Source organism: Dendropsophus ebraccatus, chromosome 12 (genome assembly GCF_027789765.1).
Source record: "Dendropsophus ebraccatus isolate aDenEbr1 chromosome 12, aDenEbr1.pat, whole genome shotgun sequence".
NCBI lineage: Eukaryota > Metazoa > Chordata > Amphibia > Anura > Hylidae > Dendropsophus > Dendropsophus ebraccatus.
Window position 1 is genome coordinate 8,273,115 of NC_091465.1, and position 13,896 is coordinate 8,287,010.

Genomic DNA, 13,896 nt, shown 5'->3' on the forward strand with positions numbered 1-13,896 from the left:
CATGGAACGTGTAAATGCCCTCTAAGAGGTTTTATATTCAATACTAACAGAGAGTCACATATTACTGTGCTAAACTGCCCAATGGATCTATCTAATCCCCAGGGACCAATGGATCAACCCTAAAAGGACTAGACGTAACAAAAAAATTGAGTGTGACCTCTCTTAATATAGACAGTCAAGGTCAGGTCAGATGACTTTGACCGGCCCTGATATTGGCCATTAGGCCGGTGGACATAAGGGAAGCTCCGTACAGATGGTGCACCTCTAAGAGCCCCTGCAAAACGATGACCGATCAGGGGAAATGAGGAACAACCCCAAGTTTTCGTTGTTCCATGTCGATAAAGGTGATGGCCGTGTATTAGAGATGAGATAGAAATCTCCTTCCACGCACCTAGTGACAACACGTATGTGACAGCACCATTACACCTGAGCACTGTGTGACGCTCATACAGTAAAAGTGAAAGAATTGGTTACTAACATGTGGTTGCAAGGGCGCGAGTGGGTGCTGTGTTGGTAAAAGTGAGGTCATGCAGCCTACCCTGAACTGTGGGAACCTCTCGGTGTGCAGGGCTTCCTGACAACTCACCTACTGACATCTACTTCAAAGCGTAAGAAATATCTCATTGCGGCATAATTCTCATCTGTTTATATTATGTACGGAAATATTATAAGGGTGTTATAATAAGAAAGGGTACATCTATGGGAAAGGCGGCCTCTGCACCATAGAGAAGGAGTCTTTACTGTAAGAACAGACTATTGACTTTAATAACACACTAGTAACAGGGAAGCTTTAACATGGCCCCCACCACCACCGGGTATGATCATAATATTAATACTCTATACATGGCTTGGGAAGGAAGGGGGTGGTCTGACTCTCATTCAAGATAGAAGAAGGAGTCATCCATCTGTAGACAGCTGGTCCAGAGTTAAAGGGGTATTCTGGTACCTTAACATTTTTTATATATCACTAGGGGTAAAAATAAAAAATACATTGTACTCACCTACCTAAGTGCCCCACAGGTGAGTATAATTTATTTTTACACACACACACACACACACACACACACACACACACACACACACACACACACACACACACACACACACACACACACACGCATGTCAGGAACTGTCCAGAACAGCAGCAGATTCCCATAGAAATCATCTCCTGCTCTGGACAGTTCCTGACATGCACAGAGGTGGCAGTAGAGAGCACTACCATGTTAATTTGAATGAAAAAGAAATAAATATAAATATGATCGACCCCCTGGGTGTGTGACCTGTATGGCAGCACAACCTGTGTCAGATGTCTGTGCTGAATGAGGTGCCCCATACAAACTCTATAGGCATAGTATTAGTCAATGTGTGGCACTGTACTGTGTAGTACTTACAATGTATGGTGTTGTGGCACTTTATAGCTTTGTTATTTAGGAAACTGAATGGAAGTCATCCTCAGGTTAGGTGCCATATTACAATTCAGAACCATTCACTTCAAAGGAACTGAGCTACAAAAGCCCACAACCAACCTGAGGACAAGAGAGGCGCTGTTGTTGGAAGAGAGAGACCATGTTTTTCTAAGCCTGCATAACCCATTTAAAGTGGTATCCTGCGGCTTGTATAAAAATTAATATGACGCTTGGTGTCTGTAAAAGATTGGAAAAAAACCCAAAAACCATACTTACCTAGCCCCGATCCCCCGATGGTCTCTTGCAGCGCCTGTTTGAGTCTGACTGGTCACCTGATGTTCCTGAGATGAGAGCTCAGTGCAGGACCTGGACCGCTATGCTCAGCCAATCACTGGCCAGGACGGGGCACCCCTGCAGACAGTGAGTGGCTGAGCAGGTAGGTCCTCTTGTCCTGGAAGCAGGATGAAGACATGGGATTTTGAGACTGGATGGAGCTGAACAGGAGAAGTGGGGAACATTGGGGGATTGGGGTGAGGTAAGTATGGCTTTTTCCACTACTTTTTTTTACTGGTCCCATCAGCCCAAAACAAGGAGGCCCAAACAAGGTCTTGGCGAAACTTTCTGCAGACGAGGCGTTATAGATCCCTGATATTATAGATCCCTGATGTTCTGGGGACGGTGACTGAGAAGCCCGCCGGGCCCTCTGACTGTCACACACGTTTTCTCTCCCCACCACAGTCTAGTGGCTCCAGGTTCATCTATATGGGGGAGCAGCTGTGACAACCACGAGGCCGGTGATGTAGTCGCAGGTGATATCGCAGCCGGCTCACCACAAAGCCGCAGGTAACTCGCAGCAAACAAGCTCAATACGCGGCTGCGCTAATAACTACAGATCAATGCGGAATAGATACAATGCAGATCTATCAGCTACACAAAAATGATAGGAAAAGTTATGATGTCCTCACAGTGATGGGGAGCATCCCTCTTATACAGGTATATCCTATACATGAAGCACTACAACTCCCAACATAAACTGAATGTTATTCCATTATACTTTATACACAGAGCATTACAACCCCCAACATGACCGTATATCATAATCTATATGTATAACACTACAACCCCCAATAATAATTCTGTTAGGCTATATTCACACAACGTATCTCTTCGTACGGCCTTTGTTACAATCGGCAACAATGGCCGAACTTTTCACGAAAAGATACGCTGCCGTGTCTCCTATGGAATCCCGGCTGGAGTTTATACACATAGTATACACTCTGGTCGAGATCTCTCGGGGCGCCTTAAAAAACTGACATGTCAGTTTTCTGCAGCTGCTATTCAGTGAAAAGCGGCCGCAGAAAACCCTGTCAGTGCACACTGTGGAGCGAGCAGCTCCAGCCGCTCCAGCCGCTCCCTTCATAGCATGCAGTGGGGAGTTCTGATGCAGGCGCACATGGATGTGCCCGCATCAGAACTCTGCGGCTGCAAAGATCATTCTGCAGTACCGGCCAGGATGATCTTTTCAGAGACCGGCTGTTCCGTGACCCGTAGTCTGCACATGGCCTTATACTGTATACATAAAATACTACAACCCCCAACATGACCGTATATCATAATCTGTATGTACAACACCACAACCCCCAATAATAATTCTATTACACTCTATATATAGAACACTACAACCCCCAATAATAATTCTATTATACTCTATACATAGAACACTACAACCCCCAATAATAATAATTCTATTATACTCTATACATAGAACACTACAACCCCCAATGCGACCATAATTCTGTACAATAGCATTACACTCTATATACATAGATCACTAAAACCCCCATCACGACCGCTGGACACAATCCTACAATTACAATCTCTGTATACAGAACACCAGTAACTGGATCATAATACAATTCTATCATCCTCTGCCTCTAGATCACTACAACCCCCAACCTCCAGCTCCACCCCTCCCTTTCATCCACCCTGATGCCCCCATCCTCCGCCCTGCGCCGTGTGCCAGCATCTGTTTCCATTCTGACAAGGCCGGAGATACATTTGTCTCTCTGCTGACGCCCGGGACACCTTCCGATCATCCATAATGGAGAGCCGATGACCTTTCAATCTCGTGTTAGAAATCGGAGGAAATGCTTTTACCACCCGGGTGATAATTGCAAATAAAAGCAATTTACATGATCCCCATTCATATCAGGCGGCGGATTGTCATAATCAGCTGCCCGGGGGATGAAGTGCATCCCGCGACCTTGTAGTTCTCTCTATGGATGGCTCCCTTCATGTGTCCGGAGCTTGTGGCCATCAATCACTATTGTCTGCCCCTCATTACACACAGGGACCTCTATTGTTTAACCAGCTGGGATGACCTCAGAGCCTCCATGCAGAGAACATCCTGGGCCGCTCACTGCCATGGCTGCCATACAGGCCGCTTTGCTTCTTGATGCCATTTTAGGTGTGTGTTATATTCGGATGAAGTCCAAGATGAATAGAAGACGACATTCCTGATTGCCGAGGGGTTGTCATTATCTTCAGCCATGGAAAATTGAAAGGAGGCGGCCAAGGGGCAAGTGGATATCTCCGTACTGATACCACAAGGCCAATGGCGTCCAATACAAGATCCAAAATAAACAGGCAAGAACTTCTGGTGTTAGCGACCCAACGTCATAACAGCATTTACTTTTAACTATTGAATTCAGTCCCATTGCCGCCATTGGATTATGAACAAATCTGTATGAGTTATGGTAATATAGGTCTTCCCAATAGATCAGGGGCCCTCAACTGGCGGACCGCGGAGGCCAGCTCTCATGGTTACCATGCAGGAGCAGAACTGACAGAGAGAGAGCTATCGGTTCCCTCCCTATCAGTCACTCTTGTGGCCACAGCGTTCACAAGAGGCCTGCAGTGCGGCCACAAGAGCAAAGAGAAGCGGAGACGCCCGGACCCAGGTGAGTATAAGTTTTTTTTTTTTTTTACGCTATATGCTATATGAGAGGGGGAGCACAGGGGGGGCTATATACTACTGGGTAGCACAAAGCGGGTTACTATTTACTACTGGGGGAGCGCACAGGGGGCTTGATACTACTGGGGAGCACAAAGCGGAGGGGTCTTTATACTACTGGGGGAGCGCACAGGGGGACTATATGGGAGGGGGAGCATGCAGGGGGTTTATATACTACTGGGATCACAAAGCATGGGTCTATACACTATTGGGGAGTGCACAGGGGGGCTATATACTACTGGGGAGTGCACAGGGGGGCTATATACTACTGGGGAATGCACAGAGGGACTATATACTACTGGGGAAGCGCATAGGCGTTTTTATATTACTGGGGGAGCGTACAGTGGTCTATACACTACTGGTGGGGTGCACAGGGATCTATATACTACTGGGGGAGAAACAGGGGGGCGATATACTACTGGGGAGCGCAACACGTTTACTAATGACGTTCAGCTCGGACCCTGGTAGGTGGACCTTTACTAAAAGTTGTTGAGTACCCCTGCAATAGATGATGGCTAATAGTCTGGCAGTGGCTGTCTCGCTGCTCTTTATTCCCACTTGGTAAGCACATGTATGGGGAGGGATAGTGATTGGCAGATATGTTTGGCTCCCGTAAATGAACATTCTATTGCATCTTCATTGCAGTCCTTTCACCCCAATAGGAAGTAATGGTACGTCCAGCATGGACACCATCAACAGCCACTGCCAGCTGCAACTATCAGCCAACCTCATGTTGCAATAGCCAGGACTGGCGTTACCTCCTTAGATGCCGCAATCAATTGCGATACCGATAGATTTCCATGGCAAGGTTAGAGCCTCATAAAAGTCATATGAACGGTATCTGCCCATTAGCCTATGCCGAAGGAAGGGCAATCTCTAAGCAGCTAAGGGGCTTCTAACCTTCTATTGGAATAAAAAAAGTGAAGCTAAGTGTAATAGTAATGGTGGTAACAAAATCATCTACAACTGGCATTGAGCAGACTTGACAAACTGTTTAGGTTCGGCAACGTTCTCCAAACCCAAAAGCTTAGCATTTGACTCCTGGTGGCTGGAGACGGTGCATGCATCTCTAAGCAGTCCTTGGAAAACACGGATACAGCCATAGGCATCCAACTTCTCCAGACGCCGGGAGTCATATGCCGAGCATTCGGATTTGGAGAATGTTGCTGAACCCGAACAGTATGGCGGTTTCTCCTCCAAACAAATAATTATAAAAAAAATCCTAATTATATATACCTCAAAATAATGACAATAAAACTTTAATTTGCCCGCTAGAAACAAGCCCTCATACAGCTTTGTTGTTGGGATGAAAAAAAGTTTAAACTTTTCTAATGTGTTGTTCCTCAGTATCGAAGGGATAGGCAGATTATTAAGGGGTTAACAGAGACAATATCTTTGAATTTCAATGTAATGCCTTGTCTCTCCTGCGGAGGCACTGCAGGGAAACTGAACCCTTGCTGGTGCAATCCCTTTTAGATAAAATCTGATCTATGACTATTCAAGCAATGGGACTTTTTGTGATCTGCCTATTTTTGGGGACCCATCTAACAAAAAGGATTGTTCAAAGTACACAACCCCTTAAAAGCCTAAAATCACTAAGACAAAGGTTTGCCATTAGTCCAAAAGCCTCCACCCTGTGGTACATACCCGCATTGTTCTCTTCTCTCCGCCCTCCCCCCGGTTTCTCTTTGGGTCAGACCTCCCAGTCTCTGAGCGATATCTTGCCACCGTTTTTTTTCCCCATTCTCTTCTGACATTGGCTACACATGTCAGATAGCTGGCAGCAAAAGTTTTCTTGAGAGAGCTATTTCTTCCAAGCCCCTACACATGCACACTCAACTCAACGGAGAATGCATGTCTTTTAAATAGGGGAGAAAACCACTGCCAGACACCTCTGTTTGTAGCCTATGTCTCCAGGATAAAAAAAAATAGGGAATGTTGAAATCCAAGATCCCAACACATAAGGTGGTCAGCTGATTCCATTGAAATAGGTCAGTTTAGCTCTTATGGCTTAACCCAATGTATATGATGACCTCTAGTAGGGTAACTCGTGGTTGTCTGGCAGCCGTAGGCTGAAATTGACCATGGCACAGACATGGCATTTGCTGCACTAGTTCACGCGCAATGGTGGCCAAAGTGGTATCAAGAGAACATGATGTCACCAGGAGGTGGACCCCCCTTTATATACCATGATCTGCAGCTATTTCATGGCTGTGAATGAACGCTCTGGTAATTTCTGCGTATCACTTGGGGAATATTTGGTGGAAGGATCTTAGGTATCTGAATGTGCTTTATTTGTACAGTGACGCTCAGCTGATTTACACTCACATAAAGGCGATCAGAGTGTGGGGTCTCCCGGGGACCCTCCGATTCTGTTAGACGCTTTGTTTTTCCTTTGGCACCAGCGCAGCCATTATGTAATTTTCTATTAAATACTAGAACGATATTTTCCTACATATCAAGTTAGTTATTTTATGCAAAATGCATTTCTTCAATTGGCCCCGTCTATTTGGCTAATAAGAAGCTCGGCCGCTGTTCCCAGACAAAGGGAAACTTATTTCACGGTCCGGACAAACTACTATCTATCCATCACTGTCAGCCCGGCACTACAACTGTCTTCTGTTCTTGCTGGAGGTGGGGAGGGGGCTGCATTAATCTCCATTCACTCGGGAACCAGGATCTATGATTGTGGTTGATGCTTTTTTTTCAGATTGGCAATTAGGAGTGGGCGATGCGGGCCGGGTGATCCTCACCGCAGCAGCCTCTCCGCTACAGACACCTTGTTTGTTTAACTGGTCAGAAAAAGAAAAAACCTCAGTCTGTAGGTTTCTTTGAGGTGTCACGATTGGACTTATTACCTTGTCAGACTCTGCTGATAGGAATATATTTCCCCCAAACTGAAAGTTCTTAAAGTTTTCCTTAGTTGTATCTCTAGCTAGCTGGGTGATGGCTGCCTTCACACGCTCTCGCAGGAGGTTGGCGTCCTGCCTTATAAAACAGAAAACTAAAAGTCCTCAAGTCCACGATGGCCAAAGAACATGCAGATGTGCCATTGTGGAGTCTGAACACGCTGGGTATCTGTGGCTGTGTTGGCAATCATATTGGTTGTCACTAGTGTTGATCGGAGTTGCCGAACTCCTTTCGGTCCAGCTGAACCTGAGCCTGCCAGCATCTGGAAAAGTGTTTGGATGTTGTCCTAGGAAGACGTGGAAACATGGATACAGCCATGGGCATCTAACTTCTCCAGACATCGGGAATCGAATGCTGAGCATTCGGGTTTGGAGAACATTGCCAAACCCAAACAGTTCGGCCTTTCTACTCAATGCTAGTGGCCACCCAATTGAATAAGAAAGATGGGAACAGTCTCGAAAGCTATGCTCACATGGGTCTGTCTCAACCTGGATTTCCCCATTAACTCCATAGACAATCCAGACAATCATAGACAATCCAGACAATCCTCCATTACAAGTCAGTGGGTTTCGGAAACCCTGTGCACATGCATTGGAAACATTCACCGCAGATTTGAATTCACAGTAAAAAAATAAATAAAATAATAATAAAGCGATACTTATTTGCTGTGGATTACACTACACAATACCCTAGGATCTGTCCCAGTCTTTTCACCTGGAGCCAAGAGTTGGCTGCCCTTGTCCTATATCTAAATACCCCAGCCAAGGTAAAATGCTTGTTGGTGCCCCCAAATGGCAACTAACCCCTTGTGGCACATGCCCTGGTAGCTCCCCATTAGCTACACCCCTGTCCATTGAAGAGAATGGGGACAATCTTCATGCAGATCTGCAGCATTGCAAACTTCACATCCGCAGCAGAGATCCGAGAGTTAGCCGCAGGTTTCTGCCATTCATCTAGGGCTTCATGGCTCTTTTCCTCGTGACAGGGGTCGTGCAACAACGAATACATTGTAGCTAAGTTCAGTAAATGGGGTCTTGTTACGACAAGAAATCCATCTTAGGAATTGTTGCATCTCTCAGGTCGTTGTTGTTGCTGCCCCATTTTTAGGTTGCATTGTGACCCCATTTAAAGGGGTTATCTAGCGCTACAAAAACATGGCCACTTTGCTCTTGTCTCCACTTCAGGTGTGATTTGCCGTTAAGCTCCATTCACGTCAATGGAAGTAAGTTGCAAAACCTGCATCCAAACTGGAGACAAGAGCGGAGCTGTCTCTTGAAGAAAGTGGATATGTTTTTATAACGCTGAATAACCCCTTTAAGGCCCTATTACAACTATTACAATAGAAAGACAGTGATCAGCTGACATGCACGATGTTGACTGATCGTTGTCTTTGAACATGTTGAAAAATCAATGATCATGATAACAGCGATCTGCTGCCTTTTCTCCATGTAGTAGACCACCGCTATCTTCTATGGGCTACCCAGACAATCTAGCGATCACCTGGGCATCCCCCCCCAACGCTTACCCGCTCGCTGCCAAGACATATAAGAGCTTGGGCAGCAAGCAGGGAACGAGGAGCAAGCGAGCGCTGACAGGTCGGCGCTCGCTTGCTCCTCTGCATCACCATGTGTAACTCTGCAACATGGCAATCTTTACGTGAACATACAGAACCAAATAACTAAATGTAGCGAAGTCAACTAATAGTACATAAAATTTAGCAAAAATTATTTAAACCCCCCCCCCCCCCCATGAAGCGGTAATGTTTGTGACCGGGTTCTCAATATAATGTGCATCCTACGCGTTTCCGTCACTGTTACCTGATTGATCCTATGCACATACGTTAAGGGGTATTGGCTATTCTTTATACATTAAATGTTAGACTCAGCGTGTCACTGGCTGAATGCGGATTTTTTACTTTTTTTATTTTGTTTCCTGTAAAGATTTGATGATTTTATGGTACGTGACCAGGGGCGAGCTGCCAATCGTGTGCTGCGGCCGGTAATTACGTGTGTGATTGGGTCACCGGGCCTTTTAACGGCGCTTGGGGTTTTAATCAAGGTGATGGAGTGGTGTGACTGCCACTCTGGTCAGCAAAGATCAAAAAAATCCCTCTCGGTGTCAAAACACTTTGATGACCAGCGTGAAATGAGATACGAGCGGGCTACAAATTATGGTGGATGAGGTTCTACCTGACCGAAGCCATAATGGCTGACCCCGCTTAACCCCCCGAGGGAGGAGAAGTGAACAATAAGTGTTCGATTGTTATATTATAAACTGCAATGTCTATAGGGCAAAGTGGTCACTTCATTGTGAGTCCTGTTAGTTTACCGCTGGGTCATCTATTTGCGGCTGAATTATAACCTCCGTCATTGATGTCAGAGGACTGACCACCTATGGTTACTGCTCAGAATACACACACACTGTGCCCTGTCCATCAGGTCAAAATCCCTCTAAGAAAGGGGTTCTTCAGTCCTCCCCCGATATTAAAATATATAGCTAAGTTATACTATAGATCATTCACCCCCTCTCTGAGATGGGACCAAGGCAGAATCCGGTGCAGATCCCCATTGGTTTTGTCTCTTGTTAGTTACCAGGAGCTAAGGTTGCTATGGAGGACCCGTCCTGTCCCGTATTACACAGACAACTCATGGATTTGAATGGTCATGGTGTAATGTTTTAATTCTCCTGTGGTGGCGCTGCAGGGAATTGGTATACTTACTGACAGCTTTCCCTAACGATCACAGCTGATTGCCGGAAAATACATTGTAAACGAGGGAAATTTCTAAAAAGTGGGTATTGGCCAAGGTAGGAAAAGCTTTAATATGAATCTGTCAGCAGTTTTGAACCCTCAGAATGATGGACAGCTCCATATAAAGTGCAGAGAGTACGGGAAACACACCTACAAATTGTCATGTAGCATCCTGCAAGTGCCCAGGAGGCGGATCCTTTATATGAAGTGTCCCCTGGCCCCTCCTCTCAGTGTGATTGATAGCGAGCATCCAATCAGAGATGACAGGTTCTGAGACCCCCAACAATCGCTAGAACGAAGGGGCAGAATCACTTTGCATCACACGCGCTGCCCCTACATTTCTGCTCTCACTGGTAACGTCGATGGAATTCTAATGGAGCCTACAGAACTTCTAGTAATCGCGTCTACCAGTCGCCATTATAATTCAGTCTATTGCAGAAAGCGGAGATGAAGAAGCACAGTCCGCGTCTGCCCCTTCGTTCTAGTGATCTGCGGGGGTCTCAGCACCTGGACCCCAACTGATACAAACCTCTGACATGTCAATATTAAGGATTAGAAAAAGCACAGCTACTGTCTTGCAAAAACAGCGCCACCCCTGACCTCAGGTTGTGTGTGGTATTACAATGTAGTTCTATTCACTTAAATCAGTGCTTCTCAACTCCAGTCCTCGGGCCTCACCAACAGGTCATGGTTTGAGGATATCCCATACAAAGACACCTGTGCTAATACCTGATGGACTGGGTATAATTATATCACCTGTGAAATACTAAGGAAATGAGGCCTGAGGACTGGAATTGAGAAGCACTGACTTAAATGGAACTGAGCTGCACAACTTCCACGCCCAACTTTAGGACAAGAGAGGCGCTGTATGTGGAAGAAGGTGGCCATGTTTCTCTAAGCCCGGATGACTCCGCTATTTCCCATCTAATGAATGAAACTGAGCTTGATATTAAATGCTGATAGTGGGATGGATGATTGGCCGCTCTATAGATTCCGATAGATCCATACTCGTGGTTGGCAGGAGACCTATAGACTTCCCTTAGGTGCCAGACGCACGGACACTGCCCAGTTAGGGCCCAATTACACCAAACCTATATCGGCTGATTCCTGGCCGATTACCAGCCTTTCCGGACGATAATCGTTATGTGTAATAGGTCGTGTTAAAAGGCAACGATCAGCCGACATGTACATGGTGGACATGAACACATGAACGTACCTGGTCGTTCAGATAACAGACCGATAAATTTTGTTCATCGCAGGAACACGCTATTCGGATAAATTTGAGCCATCCCCCCGATCCTGTTTGGCTGTTTTCAATGCACATCTTCTCTTCCCCCAACTCATCAGAGACCTGGAAGAAGGGAAAGGTAGAGACTGGTTAGAGACCATTGACATGACACGTCTCCTACAGCATATACAGCACGCTTACAGGCTGGTCTATACGTGTAAAATACTTATATGTATGTGACCTTGTGTCGCACAGGATGATCTGAAACTCAGACGTTTTCTAATCGGGTACAGGAAGAAAGTCAACGGCCAATTACCCCCCCCCCCCCATTATTGCCCTAGACACCCTTGTCTCAGCCCTGTCAGCTGACTAAAAACCAAAGACAGTACTTGTATAATAATGTAAAAAAAAAAAAAAAATTACCAACCATTTATCTAATAGAATCTAGTTAAGAAATATGGTGTCCTGTCCCTTTAAATGGCAGTGGTATAACCCTATTCTCTACACTGTGGTGGTAAATGGCGGCTATTTTACAGATCTTTTTTCTTTTTTTTTTTTCCTCTTTTTTTTTTGTTAGACAGGTTTACAGAGCATCTGGATAGGTCTTAATCCAGCCATTGTCAGGGTGCATGGGAATGAGGAGCAATTTGTGGCCTTTGCCCGCATTGCTAGCAGCAAAAAATTACAGTACACAATTGTATCACTGTGAGCGGCGGCGTGTGCAGTCCGAGGGGCTTCCCTCCATACAAGGGGCATGAATAACCACAGTAATGCACTATATACATGATACATGGCTGACATTTACATTATTCTTCTCCCTGTGCACATTATATAGGTTTTATATGGTTCTTGCAACTTCCTACAACAGGTTATATAGATCCATCATTGTCCAAACTGCACCACGAGAAAAGAGAGAAGATCCCTTATATACAGTATATTTATCATCAGATATATATATATATATATATATATATATAAAATTGCAGTAATTGATCAGTTCATTGAAGTAATTAAAGGGGAACTCTGGCAATTTGTTTCAGAAAGTTATATAGATTTGTAAATTACTTCTTTATTAAAGTCTAGAGTCTTCCAGTACTTATCAGCTGCTGTATGTCCTGCAGGGAGTGGGGTATTCTCTCACGTCTGACACAGTGCTCTCTGCTGCCACCTCTGTCCATGTCAGGAACTGTCCAGAGCAGGAGAGGTTTTTGCTGCTGCTCTGGACAGTTCCTGACATGGACAGAGGTGGCAGCAGAGAGCACTGTGTCAGACTGGAAAGAATACACCACTTCCTGCAGGACATACAGCAGCTGATATGTATTGGAAGACTGGAGTTTTTTAATAGAAGCAAATTACAAATCTATATAACTTTCTGGTAACAACTGATTTGAAAAAAAAAAATCCGCTAGAGTTCTCTATATAATTGTCTTCTAGCCGTCCTTCATTGCGTTAATGCAATGAAACTCCAGCATGTGTGAACATAGCCTCAGCTTCCGGCAGCTATTTGACCTAATTCCCCCATACATGAGCATGCTCATCTCAGCTGAGGGTGCATGTGTATTCATGAGCAGAGGAGAGAAAGCTGCTGCCAGACTCCTCTCTTATGTCCAGGGAAAGCAAAATGATTGGGTGGTGAAATTCAACATGGCCCATCCCTCTATCCCCAACATCATCTCTAAGGAAAGAGTTGAGAGACCCCCATACACTTTAAGCAGCTAGCTCTGTAGAAGTCACTGGTTTGGGCTGAACTTTTTCTCATTTTTATAGGATAGGGTCCTTAGGGGGGATCCCTATCCGTACAAATTCATATCAATGAGGGTCTGACCTCTGGAAACCCGTGATCAGCTGACTGAATTGGCTATAGAGCTGTAGCAAGCAATGCAGCCTCTTGATTGATTAAAAGGTATAGCGCCATAAAGTCTGTAGTGGCAGTGCCTGGTACTGCGGCTCTGTGCAGCTCAGCCCCCATTCAAGAGCAGACTGACCTGCAGTACCAGGCATGGCCACTGTCAATAGTACATTGCTGTGCATGGTCCACAATGGAGAGGAGCTTCCTGGACCACTGCAGCTCTGCTCTCAGTAATTTGGTATTGATAGTCTATTCTAGGATAAGCCATCAATATGTATGGCGACCTTTCAGTTCTCCATTCCTTTTGCTCTTGCAGAGGTGTCTGGCAGCGGCTTTCTCCCATCTCTTACTCGGGGCATGTGCACATTCAAATGAGCTAAGCATGCACATGTGAGGGGATGGGGAGCGATCACTGCTGGCTGATGGGGTGATCTGATCTTACATGTATCAGCCATCTTAGGAGCACTTTCCTCCTCCTCTCTACTCACTGCATGCCCTCTATTCACTGCTCTTAGTGCTCCATTACACGGAGCCTGATCAGGCCGAATCGGCACATTATGGAGACAACGATCAGCTGATGACAACAAACATCTGCTGATCGTGTCTTTTGGTCTGAATCTAAAATAATCGCACGCCAACCGCATATTGCTACAGCTGATGATCTGTAAAGGAGATAATAACCTGTATATGTAACCTGTGTATATTGTCTTCCTGGTCTCTCCACTCTCACCAGTGTCTTCC

General features: G+C 45.5%; 1 protein-coding gene across 10 annotated transcripts in view; it reads right to left on the reverse strand.

Moving 5' to 3' along the window:
- Positions 1–13,896, reverse strand: part of PRDM16 (PR/SET domain 16) — a 557,902-nt gene that overhangs the window by 56,690 nt on the left and 487,316 nt on the right. For all 10 annotated transcript variants that reach the window (XM_069948448.1, XM_069948444.1, XM_069948442.1 and 7 more), the window contains one exon: positions 11,295–11,429. In XM_069948448.1, coding sequence (XP_069804549.1) covers positions 11,295–11,429 — 135 coding nt within the window. The remainder of the gene's footprint in view (positions 1–11,294; positions 11,430–13,896) is intronic.